A 14,130-nucleotide genomic window follows, 5' to 3' on the forward strand; every position below is an offset into this window, starting at 1 on the left:
CAGTTACCCCTCTTGACAGTTCTAACAAACACAATTCTAAATAATAAACTTTACTGTGTCCTCTGCTAGCTTACAAAAATATGCAATGGATTCATAAAGCAATCATTGTAACATGAGTGTTTCAGTGGTGTAAAATACTTAAGTAAAAACACTTTAAAGTACTACTTAAGTCATTTTTTGGGTTCTGTATTTTACTACTTATATTTGACAACTTTTACTTCATTAAAGAAAGTAATGTACTTTTTATTCCATACATTTTCCCTGACACCCAAAAGTACTTGGTACATTTTGAATGCTTAGCAGGACAGAAAAATGGTCCAATTGACGCACTTATCAAGAGAACATCCCTGGTCATCCCTACTGCCTCTGATCTGGCGGACTCACTTAACACATGTTTCATTTGTAAGTTACGTCTGAGTGTTGGAGTGTGCCCCTGGCTAGCCGTAAAAAAAAAAAAAAAAAAAACGGTACCGCCTGGTTTGCTTAATATAAGGAATGTTTTACTATAGATCCTTACGTATATCTTATAAATTAAATTGACTTTTGATACTTAAGTATATTAAAACCAAGTACTGTTTTATTGGGTGACTTTCACATTAGTCATTTTCTATAAAAAGGTATTTTTACTTTTACTCAAGTATGATAATTGGGTACTTTTTCCCCCACTGGTGTTTACACAGGGAAGTTGGTGTTGACTTACACTGGCATGCTGATTCAACCACCTCTGCTTTGGGCTTGAGCATGTCCAGTACTGAGGTGGTCTCCTCACACAGCAACATACAGTCTATCCTCAGCTCGTAACTGTGGGTAGACACGAGAGCGAGAAGGAGGATACGAAGTAGGGATGGTATGGCAGGGAAGAGAGATACCATTGGGAATTAAAAAAGACAAGTCAAGCTAGGGCCAAACAAAAACAGACACCAGATTCCGTTAACTATCACAGCCAGAGATTCTTCTCTACATAGAGTATCCAGTGAGGTGCCAGGAATTATGAAAACGATAAAAGGAACAGCAGTCACCATGGTACAGCCAGGAGAGTGATGTAGAATCGGTCTACATTGGCCAACTTTAATTTTTCTCCCAGGAAGGATTTCAGGTTATCTATCTAAATTGAGACAGAAAGGGAGGCTCTTTAGTCAAAACCACCATGTTTGCTGTATTAATAAAGGTGATTTGCAAACATTGTGAACATCTATCTGGTACCTACAGTACCTCATGTTTCTCAGGTAAGAGTTTAATAAGCTGCTTCAAGACCTCCACATCGAACTTAGAGCGATCCCCACTCTGAATCAACACCACAAACTCATCATGAGAGCTAGATAGAGAAGCATGGAGAAAAAAGTAAGCTCAATGGGGTGAAAACATTGATATCAATACTCACTTAATGACAAATTACTTAACCATTTGAATTGCTTGAGAAATATGTTCAAATTCAAGTTCTTCTTTGCATCAATAAAGGAGATCTGTAGAGAGAAGAGGGGAATAGACATTTTGTTTGAGAGGTTGTTTTAGGATTCATAATGAGCCATGTTTCTGGTGTTCTCCAGATACGAGAGCTGTAATGAGTGTTGACCAGTGCACCTCTTTAGGCTCCTTTTTGACAGGAGCAGCTGCCCCCTTGTCTTTGTGTTCGATCACTGGGAGACAGAACAGCTGTTCAATGCTGGAGTAGTTGGGCTCCAGAGGAGTGTCTTTCTGAGCTGAAGTCCACATGGAATGACCATCTGTATGTATATTAAAGGAGGGAGAGAATAACCACAACACATCTGGAATTACCTCACAAAAAAGTATGTAACCAGACAATCTTTTCCCCTCCTACATAGAGCAGACTGCTTCTGTAAACACAGGGGAGGATCATTAAAGAGAGATGCCAAGGTTTTCCACTCACCAGTGACAGCTCTGAGTTTCTGCCAGTTGAGCTTCTTCATCCTCAGGGTGGGGCAACGGCCTGCCTTGGAGGCAGCAGCAGAGGCACACCTCAGGGACTGGCTACTCTGGGCCACCACAATGCCACCTATGCCAGGGGGAGGTGGTGGTGGAGGAGGCAGGCCTGGCATACCAGGCAAGGGTGGGGGTAGTGGAGGTCCTCCACCACCCATTCCTGGTGGGGGAGGTGGGGGTGGAGGAGGGCACCCTGGGGGCACCTGCATCCCTAGTAGAGGAGTTGGTGGTGGGGGTACTCCACTTCCAATGTGTTGTAATGGTGGAGTGGGGGGTGGAGGAGGGGGAGGTGGGCACTGAATGGGACCTGGTCCCATCATATTGGGATATAGGAAAGGTGGAGGGGGTAGTGGAGGAGAGGACACTTTTGTGGAGCATTTGGTCAGTCTTTCTTGGTCATCGTCCACCATGTCGGTCTGAACAGCCTTATCAATCTTCTTGGGTGGCAGACCATCCACAGCATCGACACCAGCTGTCCTGCGCTTGGAGAACACCAGGCGTTGCATAATAATCTCACAAGAGTCCATATGAGCTGGAGCACAGAATCACACACAAACACTCAAATCTACTGAATTTTGTTGACAAGTAACCAAGACAACCATTTTTCCTACGCACTCTGTTCACCCAGACTGCAGTCCTTTGCCCCTAACTCTCTTAGGGGTCAGCTTATTGAACTATTGAATGTGTCAGGAGCGTGATGACTCACAGTCTTGATCCAGCAGAATGGCCCGGTTAGTGATGGCCTCCAGGGCTTGCCAGATGTCAGCCCTCTCGGGCCCCAGCAGCAGCAGGGCTTGTAGGATGGACAGCAGCTGGCGAGACGACGGAGAGCTGCTCACCTTGAGGTTGAACACACAACCAAACCTTATTTTGAGTGCACTTATAATTTTGTTGTTTACGGAACTAGCCATGAGTAGGTGACATGCAGTGTTATGGCAGTGCAGCTGACAGCTGTGCTCACTTTGTTGAAGAGGGTGATGAACACCTCCTGGTGACTGCTCACGTCTATGCCCCCATAGACCCTCAGCAGCTCCTCCTCATCCTCAGACATGGCCTCTTCAAACGCCTCACACTGAATGATCAAGTCCTCATCCTCCTCATCTCTGTCTCTCACACACCAGACACACACACAATTAAAAAGGGCCTATTGAGCAAGTAGCCTGTTTACAATGTTTATTTCCACCTTGCACATCAAATCAACAAAATTATTGACAAATGTGCAAGTAACAAAGGTTTTGTTTAACATTTCACTCAAACTATATTGTACTTGACCAATGCATGGGCATTTCTTATCTGCACATGACAAAAAGGTCACAATGAAACGAGGAAGTAAGTCAAGGCACTCACCTCAATTTGGGCAGTATATCAAGTAATTGTAATCCTATAAAACAGAAACACTGCATTTAATAAAGACAGTCACAAAAACAACGATCCAACTCTCAAATGATCAGTTTCCTACTTTGTAGTAGGTTATTAAAAAGTTGGAACACTGCGGAATATGATCTGGAATCAGCGAGTGAAGTTGATTGCAGGTGAGCGATTAGGACATAATTATGGTGCGTTCATGACAACTCGGAAATCTTCGACCTCAGACTTCAGTGCGTTCAAGACAACTGGGAACTCGAGTTGGATGACCAGCGTTCAAAATATTTTTTTCCCAGTCGGGGCTCATTTTTTACAACCCACTAAAGTCGAAAGTCTGATATTTCTGAGTTCCGAGTTCCCAGTTGTTTTGAGCGTGACATACAAGTCGAAAACTCAGGCATCATATCAGAGCTTTGACTTCTGCTGCATTCATTACCAAGTGGAAGGTGGGAATTTATCAGTTTTGAAGTCGTAAATACCAGTTGGATGCATTCAGGTGGTTTGAATTCATTGAGAACTACTGATTGGCTAATGGCCAACAAGCTGTGTAACCATAAACTAAAAGTACAGCTATCATGCTTGTAAACAAATTATAGTGTTCAAAAATCATATTAATAGATTGCATTTTATAAATAATCTTTTGTTGCTGCATTTAACTGCCAGAAATGCTGTTATCGAGGTAATTTCCTTATTAGGTGACGTCAGAGGTCAGCATCTGGGAGAAGTGGGAACTCAGGATGATAGATGAGTTTCCCACCAGTAATTACCAGTTGGAGGTCCGTTCAAAGGAATTTTTCCACATCGTATGTGGTAAATTCCCCTTCCCACTTGGTTACTAATGCAGCATTCTCCTACCTGAAGATCAATGACTTCTCAATTTCTCTCAGTCTGAGCTCGCATTTTTTGAGTTCCCAGTTGTTTTGAACGCACCAAAAATCTATTTGCAGTAGAGTGGTGATGTGGAACGACTTCGAATAGGCTACATTTACAGAATTTTTGGAAAAAATCTAAAATGTATTTCACATTTACCGTGAATAGCAAATTCACAAAGAAAGGGAATGGCGACTTGACCACAGACAAGCTTTTGTTAGACTGCCGCCAATAGGCCATTATAAAAAGGTAGGCATAAATCAAAGCCTGTTCATAGAGAATAGCCTACTTAGCCCAATATAATGGTGCTTTCAAGACAACTGGGAATTCGAGAAAAAAAAGGTTAAATCATGACGTAAGTGATCTTTAGGTTGACGCTCTAGAAAGATGCCCGAGTTTCTGACATGGAATTTCGAGTTGGATGACCATTCGGAGCTAGTTTTTCCCCTGAGTTCCCAGTTGTCTTGAACGCACTGAAGTCAGAGATTTCCAAGTTCTGAGTGGTGAGTTCTGAGTTGTTTTGAACACGGCATTAGACCGCTTCTTCTTATTAATTAAATAAATAATCAGAGGTCTAATATTGGGATAGACAATACAATAACCTGTCAATAACCATAATATTATGCATAGCATATATGACAGACTACAGTTTATCAAATTTTGATAGGCCTACTACTATGCCCATATTTCTTCAACAATTTCAGCACTACAGCATACTGTAGATAGGCCTAATCTTGATTTCCCCTTCATTAAAACGCATATTTTTCAAAAACAAAAAAAGATTAATGTAACACCATCTATGCCAGACACAAATGCATAATTGTATCCCTGAATATGAGGTTTGCACAAGTTTCAGGTGTTTGGGGACAAGATAGGGGACAGATTGAGGACAGGCATGTACAGTAGCTAGAAGGACCCAGTGACACTTCATGACAAAAAGAATGTGGACACCTGCTTGTTGAACATCTCATTCCAAAATCATGGGCATTAATATGGAGTTGGTCCCCCCTTTGCTGCTATAACAGCCTCCACTCTTCTGGGAAGGCATTCCACTAGATGTTGTAACATTGCTGTGGGGACTTGCTGCCATTCAGCCACAAGAGCATTAGTGAGGTCGGGCACTGATGTTGGGAGATTAGGCCTGGCTCACAGTCGGCATTCCAATTCATCCAATAGGTTTTCGATGAGGTTGAGGTCAGGGCTCTGTGCAGGCCAGTCAAGTTCTTCCACACTGATCTCGACAAGCCATTTCTGTATGGACCTCACTTTGTGCATGGGGCATTGTCATGCTGAAACAGGAAAAGGTCTTCCCCAAACTGTTGCCACAAAGTTAGAAGCATGGAATCGTCTTGAATTTCCCTTCACAGGAACTAAGGGGCCTAGCCCGAATCATTGAAGAGAAGTGGGATAACATTCCCCAGGCCACAATCAACAGCCTGATCAACTCTATGCGAAGGAGATGTGTCACACCAGATACTAACTGGTTTTCTGATCCACGCCCGTACCTTTTTTAAAGTTATCTGTCACCAAGAGATGCATATACGTATTCCCAGTCATGTGAAATCCTTAGATTAGGGCCTAATGAATATATTTCAATTATAACTTATTTTAAATAATAAAATATTTTAAATTGTTGCATGTTGCGTTTTATAGTTTTGTTCAGTATACATTTTGTCATTAACAATGTGCCACTGTGTGACCTTGCAGATGAACTGAATCTCTGCCAAGTGGCTGAGTAATGAAGATAAACAATGCGCTGTACCAATAAACTCCTTGCGCATCTTGTCTCTCTGTTGCAGGTCGTCTTTCCCAAAGATGATGGCGTTGATGACACTGAGGAGGGTGACCATGTAGGGCACGTTGTCTGTGGCCTGCAGCTCGTTCATGATCACACTGAAGCGATACAGCTGGGTCTTCACACCCTGCGGGAAAAATTAGCACATTAGACATACTGTATATCATTCACTCACACTGTGTGAGGACAGCCCCACCCCCCACCCCATAGACGGAATGGTTCAATATTGATCAAAAAGTAACATTAATCAATGTATTGACAACTATGGATGTAACTAGATAACAGAATTAAGTTACTTAGGAAGTCCAACATCTGTACACTAGAAGGCATTTCAAGGGGCTAAGTCATATGGTTATTCAGTAATGTATAGAATGAATAAAAATTACTTTAATTATCCTATTTAATGAGATTCTTTTGAGCTGTAATAGCATGTAACATGTTTTTTTGTCATATCTGATTTCAGTCAGCTTTCATCAAAATCACACACACTGGTATGTGTACTTTCCCCCCAGCATTTTTCTCTCTCATTATCCTTCCTAAATCACAATCAGGCAACTTATCCTGTAGATGAATGGTATATATTTCCGTAGCCTCTGTCCATTAGTGAAAGCTTGTCTGGCTGTATGACACTTGCCTTGTAATGGTCCAGGGCATCCAGGGCGAGACGGTACCCATCACAGGAGAACATGCTCAGGGCAGCAAGCAGCTCAAACACCTGCTTCTTCACCATGGTATTGGACGTGTCCAAGGCTGTGGTAAGACATTGTCACAGTCAGTGTACACATAGGGTGTATTCATTATGCTGACCGCGTTGCAAAACCGAAAAGGAACGGAAAATGTTTTTCATTGAACGTTTCTATTGGACAAATTCAGGTAGGTCCCTCCCTGTTTCGTTCTGTTTGGTTTGATTTCAGTTGCAAGATGTAATGAATACAACCATGGTCATGGTCCTCATATTACATCCTGCCTCTTTCTTTCTCCCTTGTCTGGTGTCCTCTAGAATGTTATGGCTTATTTTAAGGAAACGTGACGTGAACTTTGCCCCTTATCTGAAAACGTTTTGTGTTTGTGATAAGTGTGTCAGTGTATGTGAAGATGTTGCGATGCACTGTCTCTCCCCACAGTGTCTCACTCCATACACTTTGTCTGACATAATAGCCTATATCTGAACTGAATTGTTCCATGTTGCCAATGTACTCCTAAATCTACAACTGAATAAAAATTCTTAAGGATTATGTATGTGCATTTATGCTCACTAAGGCCTTTACATTATATATACAGTACCAGTCAAATGTTTGGACACACCTACTTATTAAATTCTTTATTTTGACTATTTTCTACATTGTAGAATAGTAGTGAAGACATCACACTATGAAATAGCACACATAGAACCATGTAGTAACCAAAAAAGTTAAACAAATCAAAATATATTTTAGATTTGAGATTCTTCAAAGTAGCCACCCTTTGCCTTGTTCCAGGTAGTCACCTGGAATGCGTTTCAATTAACAAGTGTGCCTTGTTAAAAGTTAATTTGTGGAATTTCTTACCTCCTTAATGTGTTTTAGCCAATCAGTTGTGTTGTGACAAGCTAGGGGTGGTATACAGAATATAGCCTTATTTGGTAAAAGACCAAGTCCATATTTTTGCAAGAACAGCTCAACTAAGCAAAGAGAAACAACAGTCCATCATTACTTTAAGACATGAAGGTCAGTCAATCCCAAAAATTTCAAGAACTTTTCAAGTTTCTTCAAGTGCAGTCACAAAAACCATCAAGCGCTATGATGAAACTGGCTCTCATGAGGACCGTCACATGAAAGGAAGACCCAGAGTTACCTCTGCTGCAGAGGATAAGTTCATTAGAGTAACCAGCCTCAGAAATTGCAGCTCAAATAAATGCTTCACAGAGTTCAAATATCAGACACATCTCAACATCAACTATTTAGAGGAGACTGCATGAATCAGTCCTTCATTGTCAAATTGTTGCAAAGAAACCACTACTAAAGGACACCAATATTAAGAAGAGACTTGCTTGGGCCAAGAAACATGAGCAATGGACATTAGACCAGTGGAAATCTGTCCTTAGGTCTGAGGAGGCCAAATTTGAGATTTGTGGTTCCAACCGCTGTGAGACGCAGAGTAGGTGAACGAACTTTGCTGGTAACACTGTCGGTGATTTATTTAGAATTCAAGGCACACTTAACCAGCATGGCTACCACAGCATTCTGCAGCGATACACCATCCCATCTGGTTTGCGCTTAGTGGGACTATCATTTGTTTTTCAATTGCACAATGACCCAACACACCTCCAGGCTGTGTAAAGGCCTATTTGACCAAGAAGGAGTGTGATGGAGTACTGCATCAAATGACCCGGCCTCCACAATCACCCGACCTCAACCCAATTGAGATGGTTTGGGATGAGTTGGACCACAGAGTGAAGGAAAAGCAGCCAACTAGTGCTCAGCAGATGTGGGAACTCCTTCAAGACTGTTGGAAAAGCATTCCAGGTGAAGCTGGTTGAGAGAATGCCAAGAGTGTGCAAACCTGGATGGCATACCAGTGGAAGTATACCAAACATTTTTTGATATACTCAGAGGACCAATATTAGCAAGTTTTAACCACTCCTATATAAACGACAGATTATCGGACACACATCAAGAACGTCTGATTTCATTATTACTGAAACAGGATACAAGTGGTATATATAAAGATCCAGTCCGTTTAAAAAATTGGAGTCATCTTAAACTTCAGTGTTGTGATGGAAAAATTCTATCTAAATGCTTGGCACATAGAATTAAAAAGGTTTTGTCAGATATTATTAATTCTAATCAGACAGGTTTTTTACATGGACGATACATTGGAGATCATTTAAGACGAGTACTATGAATTATCGGGGAAACCAGGCATGGTTTTCATAGCTGATTTTGAAAAGGCTTTAAATAAAGTACGACTGGAGTTTATATATACAGTTGAAGTCGGAAGTATACATACACTTATGTTAGAGTCATTAAAACTTGTTTTTCAACCTCGTGCGAGAAGTGCAAATCAATCCCAGAACAACAGCAGAGGACCCTGTGAAGATGCTGGAGGAAACAGGTACAAAAGTATCTATATCCACAGTAAAACAAGTCCTATATCAACATAACCTGAAAGGCTGCTCAGCAAGGAAGATGCCACTGCTCCAAAACCGCCATAAAAAGGCCAGACTACGGTTTGCAACCGGTATATTTCACTTGAGATTGCATGATTATAAATATTTTTAGTATTATATTTGAATCTGATACTTTTGGGAATTTTCTTCTGTCTTTCAGGACCGGAACGAGCATGTGGTTTTCTGACCATAATGCGCAACCCAAATGGCGTTTTTTTGTTATAAACTAATATTTATCGAACAAAAATAACATTTATTGTGTAACTGGGAGTCTCGTGAGTGCAAACATCCGAAGATTATCAATGGTAAGCAATTAATTTTATTGCTTTTTTGACTTTTGTGACCAAGCTAATTTAAGGCTAGCTGTTCTAAAATTGATTGATACACTCACAAACGCTTGGATTGCTTTTGCTGTAAAGCATATTTTCAAAATCTGACACGATAGGTGGATTAACAACAAGCTAAGCTGTGTTGGTATATTTCACTTGAATTCCATGATTATAAATATTTTTAGGATTATTTTTGAATTTGGCGCTCTGCAATTGGAAAATACGTAGCGTCAAGAAGTTAACACTTTTTTGGTTACTACATGAATCCATATATGTTATTTCATAGTTTTTATGTCTTCACTACTATTCTACAATGTAGAAAATAGTAAAATAAAGAAAAACCTTGAGTGAGTAGGTATGTCCTGTCACGCCCTGACCTTAGAGATCCTTTTTATGTCTCTATTTTGGTTGGTCAGGGCGTGAGTTGGGGTGGGCATTCTATGTTTTTGTTCTATATTGTCTATTTCTATGTGTTTGGCCGGGTGTGGTTCTCAATCAGAGGCAGCTGCCTATCGTTGTCTCTGATTGAGAACCATACTTACGTAGCCTTTTCCCACCTGTGTTTTGTGGGTAGTTGTTTTCTGTTTTGTGTGAGTGCATGGCAGAACTGTTGCGTTTTGTTCCACTTTTGTTTTTTGTTTCAGTGTCCAGGCTATATTAAAACATCATGAACATGTACCACGCTCCGCTTTGGTCTACTCCTTCTTCCTCAGACGAACGGCGTTACATGTCCAAACTTTTGACTGGTACTGTATATACACTACTGTTCAAAAGTTTCCTTGTTTTTTAAATAAAAACAAATTTTTCGTCCATTAAAATAACATTGAATTGATCAGAAATACAGTGTAGACATTATTAATGTTGTAAATTACTTTTGTTGCTCGAAATGGCAGATTTTTTATGGAATATCTACATAAGCGTACAGAGGCCCATTATCAGCAACTATCACTCCTGTGTTCCAATGGCACGTTGTGTTAGCTAATCCAAGTTGATCAACGTCAACAGTAAAGAGCCGACTCCGGGATGCTGGCCTTCTAGGCAGAGTTGCCAGATCACCAGATCTCAACCCTATTGAGCTGTTGTGGGAGCAGCTTGACCTTATGGTACGTAAGTGCCCATCCAGCCAATCCAATTTGTGGTAGGTGATTCAGGAAGCATGGGGTGAAATCTCTTCAGATTACCTCAACAACTTGACAACTAGAATGCCAAAGGTCTTCAAGGCTGTAAATTCTCCAAATGGAGGATTCTTTGACAAAGCAAAGTTTGAAGGACACAATTATTATTTAAATAAAAAATCATTATTTATAACCTTGTCAACGTCTTGACTATATTTCCTATTCATTTTGCAACTAATTTCATGTACGTTTTCATAGAAAACAAGGACATTTCTAAGTGACACAACTTTGAACTAACACAACGTGCCATATATACTCTATATATATATTGTTTTGTTTTGTACACAGATACTTGATATCCTGTCTCACATGCCCATACGGACTGGGAACTAATTGGTGTACAACGCGGAAATAAAATAATTAAATCATCAGTGGAACACATTTTTAAACACTGCATTTCTCCTCATTCCTAGGTGCTGTGGAACCTTGGGAGAGTTTGCGGATGTAGCCCTCATTCTCCACAATAAAGTGGATCCCAGCCGAGGAGTTCATGACGGCGCGGACACAGCTGACACAGGTAAGCTGCAGCAGGGCATCTGTGATGCGGGAGCAGCCCCTCCCAGATAGCCTGTCCAGGGCCTCCAGCAGCAGGTCCAGCCCACTCAGCTCCAGGAACTGGACCATCCAGGACTCCTCGCTGCCCTCCAGACGACGCTTCAGCCCAGAGTAGTTCACCACACTGGGCACCTGGAGCATGCGGATGCACAGCTCTGGGTCGGCACTCTCCAGGTTGGCCTCCAGCTGGGTGTCTGAGTCCTGGGAGGAGCCCAGATGGCCCCTCACCGCCGCCCACTTCCTCTTCCCGTCCGACTTCACTGACATGGTGATGGAGAAGGTCTGTGGAGGGAAGTTAAGGTAGTTTAATTAATTAAGGGGGCAAGAGGTTCAGTTCAGCATCATAGTGAACATAAACCTGTTTACTATAAAGTGCTGAAAAGGGTGGAAAGTGAATTTTCTTTTGCCGTTCATGGTCAAACTGTTATTGGCATGGTTTTGTGCAAACAAGCCATGAACTATTTGACCTGCAGATGGACTTTTGCATAAATATGCAGGACAACTAGTCCCCATTAGAATTGTTTCAGAGCGTTCCTGTCTAAAGGATGCAGGCCTTTATCACAACATAGCACATTCATAAGAAATGACAGCTCTGCACATTGTGGGACAAGTGAATGATATGTCAGCAGTCCTGTCGGAATTAGTCCTGCCAAACATCCAAACTTAATCCTGCAGTGAAAGGGAAGCGACTCGCTGTCAGCTAATCAACAGCAAACACAAAGACAGACATGACAAAGACAGTGCATATTTATGGGAGATATTATTCTGTGTATATACTCTATTTTCAATTACATCCAACCATAAACAAGGTTTTGAGTAATAGTATCAATGTGAAGAGAAAAATACCACCCAGGATATTAATAAGCTCATCTGATCTTTGACTGTGAGTGGCACATTTTGATCACACAAGTGACCTTTTCTGGGATAGCCCCAGAACACTGTTCCCTCACAGTGCCCTGCACCACTACCAGATACAACATCTCTTGCAATGTGTAACCAGCAGAGGAGGCTGGTTAGAGGACGGCTCATAATAATGAATAAAATGGAATGAATGGAACCAGGCGTTTGGTGTGTTTGAGACCATTCAATTTATTCCATTCCAGCCATTACTATGAGCCCATCCTCCCCATTTAAAGTGCCACCAGCCACCACTGGTAATCAAATCAAATCAAATCAAATCAAATTTTATTAGTCACATACACATGGTTAGCAGATGTTAATGCGAGTGTAGCGAAATGCTTGTGCTTCTAGTTCCGACAATGCAGTAATAACAACAAGTAATCTAACCTAACAATTCCGCAACTACTACCTTATACACGCAAGTGTAAAGGGATAAAGAATATGTACATAGAGATATATGAATGAGTGATGGTACAGAACGGCATAGGCAATGGTGCAGTACATGGTATAGAGTACGGTATATACCTATGAGATGAGTACTGTAGGGTATGTAAACATAAAGTGGCATAGTTTAAAGTGGCTAGTGGTCCATGTATTACATAAGATGGCAAGATGCAGTAGATGATATAGAGTACAGTATATACATATACATAAGCGATGTGTAATGTAGGGTATGTAAACATTATATTAGGTGGCATTGTTTAAAGTGGCTGGTGGTACATTTTTACATAATTTCCATCAATTCCCATTTTTAAAGTGGCTGGAGTTGAGTCAGTATGTTGGCAGCGGCCGCTAAATGTTAGTGGTGGCTGTTTAACAGTCTGATGGCCTTGAGATAGAAGCTGTTTTTCAGTCTCTCGGTCCCTGCTTGGATGCACCTGTACTGACCTCGCCTTCTGGATGATAGCGGGGTGAACAGGCAGTGGCTTGGGTGGTTGTTGTCCTTGATGATCTTTATGGCCTTCCTGTGACATCGGGTGGTGTAGGTGTCCTGGAGGGCAGGTAGTTTGCCCCGGGTGATGCGTTCTGCCGACATCACTACCCTCTGGAGAGCCTTACGGTTGTGTGCGGAGCAGTTGCCGTACCAGGCGGTGATACAGCCCGACAGGATGCTCTCGATTGTGCATCTGTAGAAGTTTGTGAGTGCTTTTGGTGACAAGCCGAATTTCTTCAGCCTCCTGAGGTTGAAGAGGCGCTGCTGCGCCTTCTTCACAACGCTGTCTGTGTGGGTGGACCAATTCAGTTTGTCCGTGATGTGTACACCGAGGAACTTAAAACTTTCCACCTTCTCCACTACTGACCCGTCGATGTGGATAGGGGGGTGCTCCCTCTGCTGTTTCCTGAAGTCCACAATCATCTCCTTTGTTTTGTTGACGTTGAGTGTGAGGTTATTTTCCTGACACCACACTCCGAGGGCCCTCACCTCCTCCCTGTAGGCCGTCTCGTCGTTGTTGGTAATCAAGCCTACCACTGTAGTGTCGTCCGCAAACTTGATGATTGAGTTGGAGGCGTGCATGGCCACGCAGTCGTGGGTGAACAGGGAGTACAGGAGAGGGCTCAGAACGCACCCTTGTGGGGCCCCAGTGTTGAGGATCAGCGGGGTGGAGATGTTGTTACCTACCCTCACCACCTGGGGGCGGCCCGTCAGGAAGTCCAGGACCCAGTTGCACAGGGCGGGGTCGAGACCCAGGGTCTCGAGCTTGATGACGAGTTTGGAGGGTACTATGGTGTTAAATGCTGAGCTGTAGTCGATGAACAGCATTCTCACATAGGTATTCCTCTTGTCCAGATGGGTTAGGGCAGTGTGCAGTGTGGTTGCGATTGCGTCGTCTGTGGACCTATTGGGTCGGTAAGCAAATTGGAGTGGGTCTAGGGTGTCCGGTAGGGTGGAGGTGATATGGTCCTTGACTAGTCTCTCAAAGCACTTCATGATGACGGAAGTGAGTGCTACGGGGTGTGTGCAAGCGCCCACACTGACTGGGTAGGGATTGAGTCTAAAAAAGGGCGAAATTCCCAGAAATCTAGAAATACTTCATCTGTAGTTTCAAAGTG

At 42.3% G+C, this 14,130-nt stretch overlaps 1 protein-coding gene across 5 annotated transcripts in view; it reads right to left on the reverse strand.

Annotated features, from left to right (window-relative positions):
* The window catches only part of LOC129811613 (inverted formin-2-like), a 37,473-nt gene that overhangs the window by 7,022 nt on the left and 16,321 nt on the right, over positions 1-14,130 (reverse strand). For 3 of the 5 annotated variants that reach the window (XM_055863054.1, XM_055863053.1, XM_055863055.1), the window contains exons 2-13: positions 11,049-11,460; positions 6,606-6,721; positions 5,939-6,098; positions 3,289-3,322; positions 2,903-3,044; positions 2,648-2,780; positions 1,889-2,473; positions 1,582-1,724; positions 1,402-1,463; positions 1,213-1,315; positions 1,020-1,105; positions 701-801 (exon numbers count right to left, since the gene is read on the reverse strand). In XM_055863054.1, the coding sequence (XP_055719029.1) occupies positions 701-801; positions 1,020-1,105; positions 1,213-1,315; positions 1,402-1,463; positions 1,582-1,724; positions 1,889-2,473; positions 2,648-2,780; positions 2,903-3,044; positions 3,289-3,322; positions 5,939-6,098; positions 6,606-6,721; positions 11,049-11,445 (2,062 nt within the window). In that variant the 5' untranslated portion in view covers positions 11,446-11,460. Of the gene's footprint in view, positions 1-700; positions 802-1,019; positions 1,106-1,212; positions 1,316-1,401; positions 1,464-1,581; positions 1,725-1,888; positions 2,474-2,647; positions 2,781-2,902; positions 3,045-3,284; positions 3,323-5,938; positions 6,099-6,605; positions 6,722-11,048; positions 11,461-14,130 lie in introns of those variants that run through there. The other 2 variants (XM_055863056.1, XM_055863057.1) reach the window with 2 other exon arrangements.

The sequence above is a fragment of the Salvelinus fontinalis genome, chromosome 15 (genome assembly GCF_029448725.1).
Source record: "Salvelinus fontinalis isolate EN_2023a chromosome 15, ASM2944872v1, whole genome shotgun sequence".
NCBI classification, from domain to species: domain Eukaryota; kingdom Metazoa; phylum Chordata; class Actinopteri; order Salmoniformes; family Salmonidae; genus Salvelinus; species Salvelinus fontinalis.